General features: G+C 39.8%; 1 protein-coding gene across 3 annotated transcripts in view; it reads right to left on the bottom strand.

Annotated features, from left to right (window-relative positions):
* Positions 1-622: 622 nt before the first annotated feature.
* The window catches only part of LOC109528230 (paired box protein Pax-7-like), a 29,658-nt gene continuing 11,337 nt past the window's right edge, over positions 623-18,943 (bottom strand). For 2 of the 3 annotated variants that reach the window (XM_019890591.1, XM_019890592.1), the window contains exons 5-9: positions 11,524-11,723; positions 10,978-11,143; positions 9,341-9,537; positions 3,893-4,160; positions 623-1,567 (exon numbers count right to left, since the gene is read on the bottom strand). In XM_019890591.1, the coding sequence (XP_019746150.1) occupies positions 1,452-1,567; positions 3,893-4,160; positions 9,341-9,537; positions 10,978-11,143; positions 11,524-11,723 (947 nt within the window). In that variant the 3' untranslated portion in view covers positions 623-1,451. The remainder of the gene's footprint in view (positions 1,568-3,892; positions 4,161-9,340; positions 9,538-10,977; positions 11,144-11,523; positions 11,724-18,943) is intronic. The other variant, XM_019890593.1, reaches the window with a different exon arrangement.

The raw sequence follows: 18,943 nt of genomic DNA, 5'->3' as shown, positions 1-18,943 counted from the left end.
TCGTTTCATAATTCATAAAATGTTAAATTTCATTATATTTCACTTTTTGAACGAATAAAACACTTATGCTTTGTTTTTGCCACCAGATGTTGTTGCCACCAGATGGCAGTACGACACCATGTAATAATCCATCCATTGAAACAAAGTTTCACAATCCCACACGTACGGAATTTGGAATGCCAACATACAATTTCGTGCTACTTGCTCCATGGAGGTCCAATTCGTGGAACTTGAAGTTCCATTCTTTTCGTTAATTTCTATCCTTCCTGTCCCTGTCCTGTTACTCAGTTAAGCGACTGTCCTGTGCGTGTTTTTGGGGACTTGGTGCATGGAAGTCCAATTCCCCGAACTTGACCGTATCCACCATCCCCTCCTAACCTTTGCCCTCAGTCAAGCAGCTGTCTGGGGCATGTGTCCGTTGTACGAAACGTATGGAGGTGTTAGACTGTACAATTCCAAGAATCTTAAATCCCTTTTCTGGAAAATGAATTTTCCATCCCACTGGCCCGATACAACTGTTTCACTTCCGATACTGATATTGCTGCCTAGAGTACGATCCGGTATCAATCCAGTACGATATCAGCAGGAATAATAAAAAGTTTCAAGCATTCACATATTTAATCAAATTCTGTTTTATTAAATAATCGAAGGTGAGCATAGTTACAGAAGGCAATTGAAGTCTTGTTTGATCCACACAAATGTGTCCATGTCAACAGTGGAGAAAGAACTTGAGGATGAATTACAAAAAAAAGGACACACTTGAGACAATCCACTGTGGATTTGACCACAATAATATGAATAATTATAATGATAATCATAATACAAATTTGATCTGCCTTTTTCTTTATTTTGTGAGAATGAAATAATGTCCAAAATGGAAAATTTGGAATGTCTTACCGCCAACTACATTTGATGAATCTCACATACAAACACATTAAAAAATTATTTTGACCTGATTTGACATTTCTTAATAACAATATATTACAAAGATATACATTTTTTACAATAATATGACACAAATTATTCTACTAATATTTAGCGATCTAAAGATTGTCAAAACGAAAAGTAAAACAAAATAGATGAATATTTTTCAAAGTCCCCAAATGTTTTGAAACACATCATTGCAATTGCCTGGTCCTTTTGCACAAATTTGACCATTTCAAAAGTCTTCCAATTCTTTTCATCCACTCTTCACCCATTTAGAAATGCAGCTATGACTCCATGGAAAAACTTAAAACATGTTGGAAAATATACGGACTAGTAATAATTGACTGGAATGTTCCCCTTGGAAATGATTTAAGATGATACCTGCAATTGTCAACCAAAATAGCCTCACATCAAACCAAATAATTTGCATGTTTAGCTCACTTTTTTTTCCTCTTCACAAAATGGTACAACGGAAGGTGATCGCACTGCCGGTGTCATGCTGTCCTGATGAGGTCACATTAGGACTAGTACGCCTGACCAGTCTCGACCTGCAGCAGTCCCAAAACACCCGAGTGGTCGGACAGCTTTACCCTGCGCTGGCTGGACAGGCCCACGTTCTTGGCCAGGCAATTCATAGCAGCTGGAGAGGACAAGAGAAAAAAAATCTCTGTTTCTCAAAAATGATTTAGTAGAAAAATAACATTTCACACTCTTTATGTCACTGTAAAGGATTTATTCAGTAATATGTATATTTTTTAATATGGTATATGTTTTTCAGTTTCCTGAGTATCTCCAAAACATTTGCCCCAAACAATGAGTTAGCTGCTAATGCAGCTAGCCTGCACTCTTGAGCAAAAGCCTGTTACTGTCATTCGAATAATATTTAATTGAATTAGTAGTAAAAGAACATTTACCAGTCTTTATTTCATTGTAAATGATTTATTCAGCCATGTTTGTTAAATAGCCTCCAGTATATGTTTTGCAGGTGCCTGAGTACTACCGCCAAAAGGTTTGCGCCAAACAGGACAAAATATATACAGTATGACAAATAAAAGCTCTCATAAAAAAGTGTGCTATTGATGGCTGGCTGGACAAATCAAAGTATATCATGACTTATTGGTTCTTTTTCTTTAAAGCTTAAAAAGGATCAGATAAAAGTGCTGTTCTTCAAAAATGTAGGTGTCTAACATGTCCTCCAATTGTGAAATGACCCATATACCCGGTCCAATTGAAGTCACACATTTCCACAGCATTATCATTCGTTAATTCAACACAAAATATGAAGTTGATCCATGTAATTGCAGCATGAAGGTCATTTCTTTGTGTGCGAGAGACAAACAAGCATGTGTTAAACAGACCGGCATAAACATATTCGCTTGATTGTGTTGTAACGTGAGTGGGGTGGATTTTTGTGTGCAAACATTCAGCGGCACCTCCCCATTTTGTTTTGTTTACATGATTCAAAGTGAGCGATAAGAAGACAGCATGCCAGACAGACAGACAGACAGACAGACTGACAAAAGGCCCATAATAATAAGCAAAGCCGGCATTAATGCTCAGCACATTTCTCACATGTGGCTCCGCCCCTGTCGAGTTGCTGATGGCTCCTCTTTTTTGAAATGATGAGAGAGAGAGAGAAGGGTGTTGACAGCAACGTGACATGACGCGGTGTGTTTGTGTGCGGATAAGGAGCGCGTGTCCGTTAGGATGCTTCTGCGCGTGGAGTACACAAAAAAAGGAAAGTGTCACACAAGGAGGAAGAAGAGCATCTATGGGCGGGCAAGTCTGTCATCCAGGAGCACTTTGGGAACCTCTACGGTTTAGTGAGGCCTTCCATGTGAAGCCCCCCCCCCGTCAGACAGATTTACACCTTAAACCCCTGCTGAGCAGTCACACCGAGACTCCTCTGTGTCCAAGGTGGAGCCTATCGAGCGACACACAAACATGCGCGGGCGCACACACCGCAGCTATTTTGACAGTGGGGTATGTTCTTTAATCTGTCGGGTGCTTTTTTTGAATTAGAGCAAGAGTGAAATGCCAGAAGTAAAGTTAGTTTTGCAGGAAGAGGAAGTGGGGGTCGATGGAAGGCCTCAGCCAAAACGTTTGCATCCCTGAAAGGATCGTATCACTCAAAGTGGCATCACTTTAAAAGCACCTTGTTTGAATCTGCTGCAAATGTCGAGCAAAATCAAGTGACTAATGTGGGTGAACCGATAACATTCTGTGAGGATTCTGCTGCAAGTGATTGTTAACAGCTGCTCCAGTTCACTGCCATTTTTCAGCATCTGTAATTGCTATCGAGCCCTGTACTGTATATCCACTTCTATATTTTGCAAACAAATCAAAGGTGTGCAGTGGAAACCCTTGTTGTTGACTCGCACACAATGAAAGTACAAAGTATTGCTTTGCAGCCAACTTGAGGCATCTTGGTGCCAAGGAACTATGTTGAAGTGAGTCATTTAGACAAAGGTAGCATTGTTGTAGTGCTGGGCAATGAAATGAAATTTCACCGTGATTGCCATTTTGGCTTCTCACAACCTTAAAAACGTTAGAATTGAAGATAAGCAATTAATTTGCGGAAAGGAGTTAGCAAGTTCCCAATGCTGTGAATTTACCATTTTGCTTGTGCAGCAAGCGTGTGATGTTATGTGATTCTGCCCTCCCCGAGGATGCTGTTTTATTGACACCCCATTTAGAGGTTACTGTAAAATGTAAATGTATTTTGGATGCTGATTTCAAAAATGTCATGACCTTTTTTTTCCAGCCCATCAAGGTTTTGGGGATATTTTCGTTTTTGTTTGACTTTCTTGTAGCTTGCCCTACTGTGCATGTGACCAACAATCATCACATCCATGCTACAGGGATCAAGTATAATGCTCTTTGAGATCCTGTCAGCAAACACTCGCTTTAGCGTGAGCAGTAAGCGACAAGTATCACGCTAAGCCAGGACACCAGCAGGACTTACTCTGGCCATACTGAGTGTACTGGTAGCCCACGGCAGCCACAGTGGGGTCCACGCTGTAGTTGGTTGTGCTGTACGTTGGGGGACAGTAGGACTGGGAGGACGGAAGGCTGTCCACCGTCTTAATGGAGGCCTCCACCGAACGTTGGCTGCCGGGGGCTGACGCGGCGTTAGGTGGAGGGGCTTCCAACATGCTGTGGAGCGGCGACACAGAGAAGTCGTGTTGGGGTTGGGAGGAAACGCCATTCGGGTTACTCAGGATGCTCATCACCTGCAAATAGACACAAGCAGAGGCTCATGTGGTCGGCGCATCAAAATAGCCCAAATGAGACTTCAATGGCCACTTATGAGTGGACTCAACTCAATTGTACAACCGAAATTGTGGACAGTGTTAAGGTCATGTTTATGAAATTCCATGTTGTTAAAAGGGGAAGACAAGTCAAACGTTTTCTTTCGAATATGTTCTATACAGAACCACTAGTCTAGACGTGGTATTCGAATTGATATTGCCTTGGTGGAATGTGACTCAAGCAGTGAAACCCATCCATTTTATCCACCACAAGAGGTGGCCATTTTACTACTTCCTGCTGACCGAAAATGACATCACAGTTGCTCAAGACTCCACCAATCATAGCTCAGTTTACGAACGTCACACGACCAAACAGGTGAGCCCTTGTATCATCCTATGTGGTGCCGACAGCCACTTGTGTCTTGTCATGGACCTCATCTCAAGTCTCTTAATTTCCTAGCTCCTAACTAACATTGAAACGCAGCCCGGAAGTTGTATTCACGCCGTCATTTTATGGAATGTCTCAGTTGTCTTAAATTTTAATTGAGGTGGGCAGATCCAGCATCGAGGGGGTTTCACCGGCTAACTGAAATGAAGGAACATCTGATGTATCCTCCGTAGAAGTGTCCTAGCACCTCAACGGTGACATGAAAATGGGCGTGCACCAGCCGGACCGTAAATAGCGCAGGACTTCAAATGTTTTTGTCCTTCCTTGATTATTTGAGTTTGAACGTACACATTCTGTTAAGTGCCTATTTTATTTGAGGCAGTATTTGATACCAAATGACTTGATTACACCTGCCTCATGGTTACAATGGCTGACCAACCACCTGTTTCTAAGCTCTGCAGTAATTTGACTTTTTTTTTTTTTTTTTTTTTTTCAAATGTACCATATTTCACACACAGAAAGAAAATACATTTTTGCTGACTCTGGGCAACATGTCAAGTCAAGTCAAGCACAACTTTATTGTTAAAGTGTGTGTGGGGTACACCCTGGACTCATCGTCAGCCAATCGCAGGGCACTCATAAACAAACAAGCATTCACACTCACAGTCACAATTTACAATATTTGGGGAACCGAACATGGAATGGCCGATGAAGCCGGAACTGACTGTGTGGCGTGCTGACCCAATTACACCGCCATTCTGCCTGTAGTGTAACCCAATAATCTTAATTCTCTCGATCCAACATGCGAGTCTCAAAAACAATTAAAAAAATATGTAAAATAACAAGAAATATATGTACATACTGAGTGCCAGCTGACCAATCAGTGGGTCTGCTATTCTATTCATCTGTTTGTCTAAAAACCTGCCAAAGATGGTACAGTCACAAATTTCCAAAATTGTAACTCCTAACTCAGTCTATATTTACCAAACTATTATCAATACAGAATCATTCAAAATTATGTTTGGGGTAGACCACGTTTGGCTACTGCCAAGGTGAATGGGGACTCGAAGTGTAGTTTGATACTCTAAAATTCTGATTTAAAAAAAAAAAAGGATTTATGAAGACTTCAATTATGAACTTCAGCAATGTATTGTTTCTTTTGAAAAATTGTGTCAGGGAAAAAAAAAAGTTGAGAAATGATCAACCTTCCTTAAATTTAATTCTTTCGGTCTGAATCTTTTATTTTGCGGCAGCTAAGCTTCTATCCGAAGTCAAGCAGCATTTTTTTTTTTAGCCGACATCTCACAACCTTCCAGTATGATGGTCTAAATATATACGCTCATCCTTTTTGATTGGTTGACATTGGAGTCTGCCACTTGACAGTATGCCCAGTCAAAGGGCTTAATGCCGCAAATTTTAATAGCAGCTGAGACTAATATTGACATTCAGCTTCCAAGCACACACTGTAAAATGTGGGCTGTATACCAATGGAGATTGTATTTTTGTTGTTTTGTATTTGTCTTCGGTATACCCTCGGACCAAAACATCAAATGCACCCGAAATTGCCGGTGGAATAAATGGACATTACACAGACATTCTGGATGATATGACTGTTAACTACTGATACACATCTTTTAATTTTATTGCAACATTTAGTCTTCTCGTTGGACTATTAAGTCCAGTGTATGCCATTTGATTATATATTTTGATTATTATAATTATTCCTATATTAAAAGTCATTGGGATTGTTTCTTATTCACACTGGTCAACAATTTTTTTACAATTTTTTTTTTCATCAGAGATGTGCGTAAACCTTTCTTTTTTGTGTTGATTCAAATTTTTTTTGAATATTTATTATGAATTAAGGGTTACGCTCAGCAACAGGTGGAATAGGTGTGTGGTGCCCCCCATATATATATATAGATATATATGCCAATTGTTTTGACATTATTGATGATTTGATGTTTATTTGGATTTAATTAACTTGGATAATTTGGATTTGAGAGAGAGAAAGAGAGAGAGTAAGAGAGAGAGTACAGTATATTAGAGAGAGAGGGAGAGTACAGTATATTTATTTGTTCTCCTCTTTCAGTTGACTTTTGCATGTTTTTGTAATTGGTAAAAGTTTTAAATCATCCTTTCTTTTTTTTACATTACAAAAATCTAATTACAGGAGCTTTGGCCATTTTTACATCTACTATATATAAATATGTGTGTGTGAGAGAGAGAGAATGCTGGGGGAGGGGGTAATATGTGTGAAGAGGCACCCGCGCATCCCCCCAGCCCACCTTATCTCAGGCCGACAGTTGTCTGGAAACATGAGCAGAGGCCTGAGCTCGCGAGGCAGGCAGGCCTGGGGATATGGATCAAAGACACACAGCCACAGAACCAAAGCAGCTCTGATCCCCCAACACTGAAACCAACTCTCTTCTAGCATTTCTCTCTCTCTCTCTCTCTCTCTCTCTCTCTCTCTCTCTCTCTCTTTCTCTCTCTCTCTCTCTCTCTCTCTCTCTGCCTAACATCAAATAGCAAGCTAGAGAGCTTCTCCATTCCGGTACAGGCTACTAAATCTTTTTCTCACAACAAACTGGAGACGAAATGAGCGCTTCATTTTTTCCCCCTTTCTTTTCTTGTGTAACGCATTGACGTTTTGGGGTCACTGTAGGAAGTGATCATGTCACCTTCAGTGACCTGATTAGAAAATAGTCCATCCAATTCATGTGAGTTCTTTTTTTTTTTCATGTGAAAGGAAAGCAATCATTATATTGCGAAGGTTTAAAGAAATGTTTACCCACTGAGGATTGCAGTGTTTTCCTCTCTGCAATGCTTTGAATTGGCAGCAGCCTTCACATGAAAGCAAACATCCATTCCCCCCACTTTGAATATATGAAGAGGAGGTTCAAATGTGGAGTGTGACGTACATTTCAAATATAATATGGCTGTTTAAAATTGTGTGCGCTGCCTGTCAGGTGTTCAGGATCTCCATGGCTTCTGTGCGATTCAAAAAAAGGAATCAGTGCTGTGCCACTATCTCATGTAAATGCTTAAGAACGCGGTGAAAGGATGAAGAGCAATGTAAACTCGATTGACAGATGAATAGTCAGGGAATGGAAATGAATGAGTGTTATTGATTTCTCCCACATGAGAATTGCATGTTAAAACTCTCATTCACGGTCCATAAGCTTCCAAGTATGCCCATGTTATGAGCAGCGTAGTGCAGCCTTTTAAAATATGTATCATATAAGCAGTCGAAAATACCATAGATGACAACACGCAATGGCTTTTTGAGGGAATTTTTGTCAAGTGTTGAATCAAGGAGAGCGTAACTGCATTTTAAAGTAAGCTTTGTAAATAACAACAATTTCTACAACGCCTCAAATAGCCATTTATTAAACATTACACTAGCTGAACCAATGTAATAAGTAGTTGCTCCTCAAACAAATTCATTTAACCAACACCTCGGCTCGCAAATTGAGGTTGCCTAATAAAATACTTTGGGTATTACCACCATCACCTTAACTAATGACAAAGAACACAAAAGACATGAACTCATGATAAAAAATCTGAATCAAGAAGCCCTTTGCCAAGAATGGTGTGCTTGCTTGATGATCAGTTACAGTGCACTCAAATAAAAATTGATCCATGAGCCATTCTGGATCCTGACATTTGGGAATTCCTACGTGAAATAATTGTTAAATACCGTGACATCATCAGCTGGTGAACAGCAAATGTGGCATTCTCAAAGAGAAATAATTGTATTTCATTGTCAAAAGGAACCTAATAGCCAAGTGTAATGCAGCAGTCAAAGCTACTCGCAAGTAAACCAATAACCATGACAATATACAGTATATAATGCACCACACATCCCCTCCATGGTAATCCCTAGTGTAAACCAAGGCTGCGTTCTTTAGGGATAGAGATTTTACTAAATGAAGAGAGCCATGTCTCTTGATATACATGTGGTGTTCTTTTTGTAGTATTAAGCCCCTACAAAACGATTAAACACATGCTGTAAAGACACCTCTGTTATCCCCCAACTCCCCGCAACAACAGCAAATCCCTGTTTTGTCAGAAATCCTCACCTCCCCTGTCTTGTCAACGAAAATTGGACGAATGTAGGTCTGGCAGCTTTGGGAAAATGAGATAAAAACTGAAAATCAAATAAATGGGTGGTTCGAGTAATTGCTGGAATTTGTGGAGCTCTGTTTTGCACTGTGGAAAAGTTTTCAGGCTTGATGTGTTTTATGTGTTTTTGTTTGTTTTGTTTTTTAGTTACAACCCACAATATTTTTTTTACCAGGTGCAGCAAATCAAAAACGTCTCTAAGGCTCAAACTATTTTAGCTTTCTTTGCTGAGCAGTTTTGCAAATCAATTACTTGATCTGAAGAGCAACTTTCTTATTTTGAGGAGCGGCTTTTATTCATTTATTTTGCAGGGACTTTGAACCATGAGTTTTGTCAAACAACAAGAATAGGACAATAGTGTACAGGTTTCACGAATGGATTGCTTGAAGTAATGACTCATCATAATTGTTGTGTCACACTGCCGTAACAGCAAACCTGAATTACCGCATATCCCATTTGAGGTTTTTAATTGGATATTACCTCAGGAATCAGTGGAGTCTGCAGCAAGGATCTGCATTAGGAGACAGACCCAAACAAAAAGTGACCGTGTTGAGCCTTACCTGACCTAACATAACGAGTTCAAAAGAAAAGCCAAAATGCACACCGCCGTCCTCATGCATAAGTATAAAAATAGACATGTAAAATTTACCTGCGGGGAAAGCCCAGCACTGACCGGGTTGACGTGGCTGCTCGGTGCAGAAGTCATAAAGGTGTCGGAGTAGCCAGAAAAGCTGTGGCGATTCGAAGCTAGACCATAGGTGGAACTGCTGTCATTGCCGGATAGACCACTCTGGTGAATAGTGGAGGGGGGTAACGGTTGGGGCCGGTGAACTGTACCGCCGCCGTCTGAAAAGATAAATAACAGGACATAGCCATATAGTAGTCTTCACACAATACGCCCTGTAATTGCACTTTCTGCACTTTCATTCCTGATGAACTGTCAAACTCAACACCACCACCAAAAATGTCACAAAAGGTATGTGTTTACAAATAATCATAATCATAGACTTAGTATGAAATGTATTTATTTGAACACAACGTTGTTATGCTGTTGTACAAATGGCAACAGATGGATCCATGGGTTATTAGTTTAATAATTGACATTTGCTGTGTCACACCTGATGATCTCCCATGGCCCACCAAAGTGCTGTAGCACTGTGGTTGGGAATCACTGGTCTAGTTCGACTTCTCTTCCAGGTGTAGCTGTTGCCATTTGAGTGCTACATGTGCGGTGTAGAGGATTCGACAGACGACTAACCCAATCACATTCTCGATCTTAACCTCGTGTAGATTTACTAGCTTCACTCGCTGCTCACAGATTATGTTGGCCCGCAACCAGACTGTAAGTGACCCCTTAATTTCCCCCAATAATAAAAGAAAATGGGGCGGGGAATGGACATTTTAGAAATGTTTCTTATATTAAGGTAGACGCCCATATAGATGTGGACACCTATTTGCAGATTTTTTTTTCTCAGTTTTATTTAAAACGTTTTTTTTTTTTTTTTAGTTTTGGCAAATGCATGTTAGAGGTTTCACTGCTTTTTTTTGGGGGGGGTTCAATATATATATTTACATATAATTGTAAACAAATATTTTTTTCTATCATTAAATTTGCCAACGTCACAAGTACATCGCACACTGTAAGAGTAGTAAGCACACAAATGTGTTTTTTTTTTCCTCGTCTTGCGTCTCTTGGGTCTCTCACCTTTTTGAAATCTTAAAAAAATGATTGAACACTTTAGGATCAAAATCATCATGTATCAAACCTAACAACTGTTAAGCGATCAGATGGATTTGGAATGGATCTAAGAACGATAATATTTCAAGGCGATCCCAAATAAGGTAATATTTGTAAAAAGATGCAGCTATGGAAAGTCAAATGACACCATCGTGACTGTACAGCCATTTGCTCCATTTTAACCTTAATGGTGAACAAGAACCCCCATTGAAGGTGTTTGTGCTCAAGAGCCCAACGACAGTATATTGGTATTGCTCAATCCCTTCAGTCACCTCTCACCAAGAAAATGACATTTCAATGTCTTAGAGCCTGATTCCAATGTCAGCATACTCAGTTTATACTGTCGTTCTCACCCTGACCCCCCTCTTCTGTATGAGCCACCTTTTGTACTGTATGGGTGCGCCAATAAGGGTGTCCCTGACAAAACATCGGAATCTCGGAATGTAAGGACACTCAACCGTCCAGCCAATCCCTTCCTTGGAAGGTTCTAATGATTCACTCCAATTTATAAGCCATACATTCAAAGAAGATAAAAAGTACTGCTCTACCTTGGGACAAAATATTGCTCGGGTAGCTGGAGTCTGCCAGTTGGTATGTAGGAAGTGTTGGCATCCCTGTTGGCGGAAATCCGCTAGGCAACAGATGGTTGAAAGCCGTGAGCTGACTGGCTCCTGCTTGTTTTCGCCATCTGGCCCTGCGATTGCTGAACCACACCTGCACCATAATATTCAAGAACAGGACAGGATCAGTGTCATCAAGCACATTTTCCAACCAATCGAAAAAAAATCCAAAAACGTTCGCTACTATTTATTTCTCGAGGTTGTTCTTGGCGTGGCCTCCATTTTTTTACCTTTCGTGTTTTTGTTTTGTTTTTTCCATAAATTATTTTGAGTTCTTTTCTGCCTTGGTTAATTGGTGAGCAGAGTTTCCCGTCAGTCACAGGGCATGCACTGTATAGACACACAGTGCCTCAATTATGTATGTAATTAATGTAATTAATTAGCATGTAGAGCATTATGAACATGGAGCAACTCGGAACTCAAGGTCATGCTCGGCCAAGGACTTTTAAACATGTTGACATGTCTATGTATTACCTGCACTCGCGCCTCAGTGAGTTTAGTCATTTGGGCCAGCTCTTCTCTGGTGTAAATGTCAGGGTAATGGGTTCTTTCGAAAGCCTTCTCCAGTTCTTCCAGCTGCTCGGCTGTAAACGTGGTACGACTTCTGCGCTGCTTCCTCTTGAGGGGGAGGTCAGGCTCCGACTCCACATCCGACACTTCATCCATTCGACTGCCTGTTCAAAAACATTCACATTCCCGGTTACTTTGTGCTGTCATTCTTCATTTACGATATTACCCCCCCCCCCCCAAAAAAAAGAAAAAAAGAAATGAGCAAGCAATTCAACTGAGGTGATAATTGATGGACGGTATGTAAATGATTTTACATTTGGTTCATCCACCATGTCATTCTCATTCAGAGCCTTACTGGAGTCTCAGATACATCCCAAGACTGCTTTAAATCCCAGTCATTCCACGCTTGAACTAGTGTTCCTCAAGGCTCTGTCCTCAGCCCTTTTTTGCTCATTATCTGACTTTTGGTGAAAGGTTAGAAATTTTAATGCAGTGTAGAATTGAAATAAAAAGTTTAGGGGTAATGACAAAGCAATGTATGGTTGAATAAGTACATGGCCAAAATGAATGTCGCAATGAACTTGAAACAGAGAGGAGAAATATCGCCCAAGAATTAATACAATTGTAAAATCATTTTGAAAATAGAGATTAGAGATTAAAAAAGTTTAGCTACTTTTAATCTACTGTAAAAAGCAAACAAACCAAATATTACAAAGCAAATATGGCAAAGAACAGTAAAAATAAATCAATAAAAACAAACTATAATAAACATAAAAAAGTGCTTTCACACTTCTGGTAAAAATAATCATAATGATCAGAATCATAATCACAATTAATATGATAAAAATAATGATAATAAATAACCAGTCCCATAAATCAGTCATAAAGAGCACGATCGTTTTCCTGGTACCTGTTTGCCATGAAACACGTAAAAGTGCATATAGGCAGCGATTTGGAGAACATCACGATCATCCGTTTGGAATCATTTGCGAGTATAAACTCTATTGTCGCCTAGAGTAGAAAAGCCACGGCTCCTTAGCACAAAGTTTGACAGCCTGGTGGATGGGGTAGGAGAAGAGGGAGGAAGGGTCCTCTTTTCAAATTATAATAGGAAGCAGAGATTATAGTGAGAATGACGCTCAAGAGCCGATAGACAAGCTCAACCTATGATTGGCCTTATTAGGAAGCGCCATGCAGTTTCACACGCACTTTGCAAATGGGCTGCAGCAGAATAACAATGGTATGAACAAGCACGCTGACGTATCACAGTGAGAATATGATTAGTATGGCGTTCATTTTATTCAAATCCCTGCCACTCTGTGCCGCGACAAAAACTCGCCATTGAAAAAAAAAGACCACATCAAATTCATTTAGAGCTGCAAATTCCAGCCAAAGCTATTAATTCATTGTTTCTCGAAAATGGCACACTCTGATTACCTAATGATGACAACATTAATTCAATGTTCGAGTTAACGTTACCAAATTCATTTGAAGTTATAAAATTGAGATACAGAATGAATACTGAGAACGTGCTCTGTTACTCTGTGGCAACAGCTTTTTTTTTTTTCAGTTGAATAAAAAGTGTTGTCCATATAGTAAAAATCACACCTTCTTAGGTGTGATTTTTACTATACAACCAAGACAAAGAAACATTAATTAATAACTTTAAATAGGTACAATACAATAAAAGACTGAAACAATGCAGAGTCTTATGCTAACTGCAGGAAACAAACCATTTGGTTGTATTTGCAATTTTATACCTCATGTGCATGTTTTTTTTTCTTCCTTGGCAAACTAAAGAAAGCTGTACACAGTGCCCCACTTTTTTTTTTTTTTGTGCACCAAGGAAGGGTTTTGACTGACCCGCACATAGAGAAACCCTGTAAAAGGAAAAGTTGATGTTATGTAAGATCAAATGCATCCTCTATTGCAATATTGGGAAATGTAATGTCAAGTCAGCCTCTTTGGGTTCTGTTTGAAGATCCAGGACAAGACTGGTTCGGAGTCCAGTGAATAAATGGGGAGATAATGAAGTGGAGCCAAGCTGTCACGGTCTTGGAGGCTCTATGGACTTCTCTTGGGGGTCAGTTGCCACAGCTCCACTTAAAAAGAGAGCCGCGAGTGTTCCCCCAAGCTTTCAGTACAAATAGCAGACACACCTCAGGGGGTTGTCAGGCCACAAGGCCACAAGCAAGCAAGATCTCGGCAAAGTCTTGACTACTGACTCAATGGTGCCCGAGGGCATCTTTAAGAGGATCGGGGTCAGGCGCTGACAATGCATTATCTGAAATAAAAACTCAACATTTAGTTGATATCATTTCAATTGAGAGCAGCCATCAAATAGCTTTTTAACGTGAAACAACAATGTAAATATTTATGTCAGCTGACAATTTGGTGACAGGAAGTAGACGAGAGTTTAGACCGGACCTAAGTTGCAACACGGGTGGTGAACGTGATTTTGGTGGATCTGATTCAGGCGCGAACAGACAGTTTCTGCAGGCCGCTGATATGTCTGGTGGATGTCATTGGATTTCATTCATAAATATGACATCAGCATGCCTCAAACACTCTGAATCATTGTTGAAACTGATTAATCGAATACATTATTATTATTATGATGATGACTATTTTTATTATATTTTTACAAGAATCCCTATATCATGGCACAACTGGTGTGTGTGTGTGTGTGCATGATGGCACAACTGGTGTGTGTGTGTGTGTGTGTGTGTGTGTGTGTGTGTGTGTGTGTGTGTGTGTGTGTGTGTGTGTGTGTGTGTGGGTGTGTGTGTGTGTGTGTGTGTGTGTGTGTGTGTGTGTGTGTGTGCGTGCGTGTGTGTGTGTGTGTGTGGGTGGTGCGGGGGGATGACTTGTGCTGAGCATGAAAATAGGGCCTCGACAGACAATTTAGAGTCTTTAATGAATCCAACATGACTTGTTGGTTTTGGGAATGTGAGAAGAATACCTGAAGAGTCCTTTTGGGAACATGCATCGTCCACACATCGTAGGGCCAAAACGAGATCCAAAAACCGCAGAAGCTGACTAACTTTGAGGTAAACGCTAACCACTAGTCCATCCTACATGAACAATTTTTTTGAACAATGAGGTACGGCAAAGAGTGATCATGGCAGGGGCAAAAAAAAAAAAACAACAAGACAAAAAAAAAGGGCAGTGTTCTGCATAGAAAGCTTGCTTTGGTCACATCTGCAGCGTGCCAGACCATAGACTCATCAAATTAACCGTCTTTGGCATAATTGACACATGTTGCAAATATGCTGCAGCAGAAGAACAATGGTACGAACAACCACACTGACGTGTCGCAGCGAGAATATGATTAGCATAGCGTTCGTTTTATTCAAATCCCTGCCATTGTGCGCCCGCCACAAAAACTTGCCATAGAAAAAAGAAGAGCACATCGAATTCATTTAGACCTGCAAATTCCAGCCAAAGCCATTTATTCATTGTCTCTCTAAAATGGCACACTCTGATTATCTAATGATGATAACATTAATTCAATTTTGCTGTTAGAGTTAACATCACCAAATTCATTTATGTTCATTATGAGTTATGTAATTGAGATGCCGAATTAATACTAAGACGGAGAAACTGCTCTGTTCCTCTGTGGCGACAGCTTTTTTCATTAATCTTTCCTTGTATGGGAAGGCTGAAAGACGCAGTCTTGCTAAAAAAAATAATAATAACAATAATAATAAAAATAATAACAATAATAAAGTACAATATTTACCAAAGTAATTATTTTGTTGTGTTTTTTCCACTTATTATTTTAAGTATTTTAAAAAGATGTAATTGATGACTGCCTCTCATTTAAAACTGATCATTATGACCTCTGCACAGTCAGACAAGGAATATGAGATCCAGGTCTCGTGCTGGATATGATGAAATTGTGCAGATGGTTAAAATGTGGCTGGTCGATGTACATTTTGATTCATAATAGCATATTTCTGGATTCAACCCAACTTTATTTATAGAACACTTTAAAACGATACACGTTAAAACAATAAATGAATGACATAAAAACATTAAACCCAGTAAAACAACGCTGAAACACATGCTAACTGCAGGAAACAAACCATTTGGGCGTATTTGTGATTTAATACCTCAAGTGCACGGGTGTGTGTTTTTTTTTTCTTCCTGGGCTACACTAAAGAAAGCTGTTCCCAGTGTCTTCTAATTGAAAGGCCAAACAAATGCGGGAGAGCAAAGCGAGAATGGCTCAATGCCATCAAGGCACCAGAAGAGTCTTTGCCATGGACGGAGACCAGTGGAGGAAAATTGTGGACTCTCCATCATCACCCACAGACATGAAGCTATGAATTTTCAATCCATTTTAACAAAGTCATTATTATTGGCTTTTTATCAGCGATCGGTTCGGAGAACGTACATGGTTCTATTAGCTCATAGTGAGGTGTGAGTTATCCATTTTGACTCAAATTGATCTTGACTCCGATACGGATCCTTGCTTTGTAACAGGCCACACATGTACAGAATGGCACGCCAATGCATGTCATGAGCGCATCATACTCTGTCATTGACTCTTTAGATATGTCCGAGCAACAACAAGAGCTTTGTCTGTCTGACAACAATGGCGTTTCTTTGTTTTTTTTTCTTTTTCCCCTACTGTGCAATATTGATATTTGACTTATACATTTTTTCAAGCTTTCAATTGAGGCCCAAGTGTTCTGATTTATTCCCACAAAGCAACCCTCCACTTGGCACCAAAAGTATCGCCATCAACAAAAACCTGCGCCACTACGCTCTCATTGTTTCACTTCACCATTGTTCCTGCCTTTGTATCAACGCGCCTCTATTTAGAAACAACACATGAGGCAAAAGTGTACCGTAAGCAGCACTATGCAGATTTACAGTGATGAGTTTAATACGTGCCAAGAGATTTAGGAACTTTGCACTGAATTGTGTTGGTAGGGTGGAAAAAATATTTTGGGAAAATCACAACTTTTGCGGCCTCGCTCACACAACAGCACACAACACATTTAGTTTTCTTAAAAGATGTACGCAAAGGCAAACGACGTCCGCTAAGGATATAGTGTATATCATATTTAAGTGGCATTGAACTAAATCCGGCCCACACAAAGATGCTGGCTTGTTGTGGGCATTATGTCTTAGCAAACTGCTAGTAAATGCTAAGTCCTGATCTCCTTTCCGCCTTGGACTCTTGCATGCTCACATCTTTATTTCGTAGATTAAAAAAAATAGCCGTAAACAAAAAAAAAAGAAAAATTGCATACTATTAATAAACAGTGATATGTATTAGAGCTGCGAGCAAATATGATAAGGAGAGGCCCTCTGAAGATATGCTTGACACAGCCGCAGGCTTAAAGAAAGCAATGGCGGAACGTTTTTTTTAAGAGAAATAAAATTGTTCTTTTCTTGTGAGAGATTGGGAATGGAGAATGATATGTGCCTGCTGGCTAAAACGCTTTGCGATTGCACTCACTGATGTGTTTCTTAGCAATTGATAGAGTGGTCACAAGCGTGTTTGTGAGAAGGAAAAAAAATGATTTAAGGCCAAACAGTCGAGTACAGTATGGTTAAAATTCCGTATTTCAGCATCGACGCATCCATCTGATTAGCGTCATGACGAGAGACTGAATTACAGCGAAAAGGCAAACCACTCGTATGCCCTGGACGATCACGGTTATATTATGCACAGTTTGAGCAGCGCTACACGAAATAACAAAAAAAAGTGATAATCATATTTATTTGAAAATAATTCAAATCAAAAGTGTCACAAAGAAATTTAATAAAGGGTGTACCTAAGTAAATGTTTCAAAACAAACAATTGGTAAAGAATAAATGTAAATGTATTGTACCTTCAAGTCAAAGACAACTAAACTGTAACTTGAGAAGATATTTTCATTCATCTAAATAATGTATTTTTAATTGTATTTCAAAAGGAAGCCTGCGTACCACACTTTAAGAATCATTGATATTAAAGTGAATTGTTGACTGAAAAAAAATAGAACTCATTAATGGATTACAGTTCATTATTAAAACTATAGGACTGACAATAAAATAAAATGCAAAGAATGTCATAATTGTCACATCTTTTGCCTCAAATCCATGGACAGTATCACTGCTCCTTTGTGCCATGGCCACCTGGGGGCAGTACAATACAGACACAGAGATACACACGAAGAACAGTTTCACAATTGACTCAGTAAGCGGCGTTATTATTAGACATTTTTTCCAAAGGAAAAGCGTGCGTGCCTGTGAGTACTGCTTTATTGTCTGTCTACATGCGTTGCACCACCATTTTTGTTCAAATATCTATTGCTATTATACGTTATTCGTTAGCCCGTCTATGATATTTTGCACAGTTCGCAAGCATTAAATTCATAGCTCACAAAGCTATGTGGTTATTTTGTGTTGTTATTGTGGTTGTTGTCAGTTTCTTACACGAATCACTGCATGTTGATGAAAAAAAAGTTTTATTAACTCACAACAGGTGCCATCAAATAAACCTACATAGACTGATTTGGATTACTCATCTGCTCATCATATTAGCCCACCTTATACCAACAGTCTTTCCTCAAGTGATTCCAATTTTAGCTCCAGTTGTGGTTTCTACTCCTCCCTGAATGGTATCAAGCCACGAGCTGCTCGTGTTGGCAATGAGAGGTGTGTGTACTTCCAGGCAAATAATGCAAAGAGTAGTGAGTGGACACAACGAGCCCTCCCACTGCAGATGTACATTAATTCCAAGTGGGAGCATTAGAAATGCTGATCAGCTTGGCAGCACACAGTCTAAGCTTTCCTTTCAGCGTTTTGCTGTTGTCTACTTCAATCGTGTCAATGTGAGGGAGTCTTTTCAGAGGTATTCATGCATCTGCCTTCGGGCCACAATGCTTGCCACTTTACAAACTGTCAGCCTGCGTGCCTCAAGTATTTGCTTCACATTGTTTCCTTTTCTTGAATCGACACCCTCCCCCCCCCCACCCCCTAGCCGCACCCCGATGGCTGAAGCGCACACAAAAATACAACCCGCGAAAAGTTGGGATGGACACTATGTATGTCCTCTTCTTGGCCCATCGAGAGTTGATGCTTCAACTCTCGCTCCCCCTCTCACAAAAAGGTGTCGTTCATATGGACAGTAGCCATCATATTCATATGCACCAAGTGCCATTACATTTATTTTAGCAACTCTAGTCATATCTCACAATGTACTATGTGGGCCAAATGTTTTGGCAGTATTACTTTGTGAATCACATTGCTTCAACCGTGCAGTAATGAGCAGTGAAGTAGATAAGTAAATTCTAATTTCTCATGAAGTCCATAAATTTGACTGACTTGTCTACGCTGTTAAAATTCCCAAGGTCCGTTTGTGTTCATTCAAAGAAAAAAAAAA

The sequence above is a fragment of the Hippocampus comes genome, unplaced genomic scaffold, assembly GCF_001891065.2.
Source record: "Hippocampus comes isolate QL1 unplaced genomic scaffold, H_comes_QL1_v1.1 scaffold174, whole genome shotgun sequence".
Lineage (NCBI taxonomy): Eukaryota > Metazoa > Chordata > Actinopteri > Syngnathiformes > Syngnathidae > Hippocampus > Hippocampus comes.
This window is presented reverse-complemented; position numbering and strand designations above follow the sequence as displayed.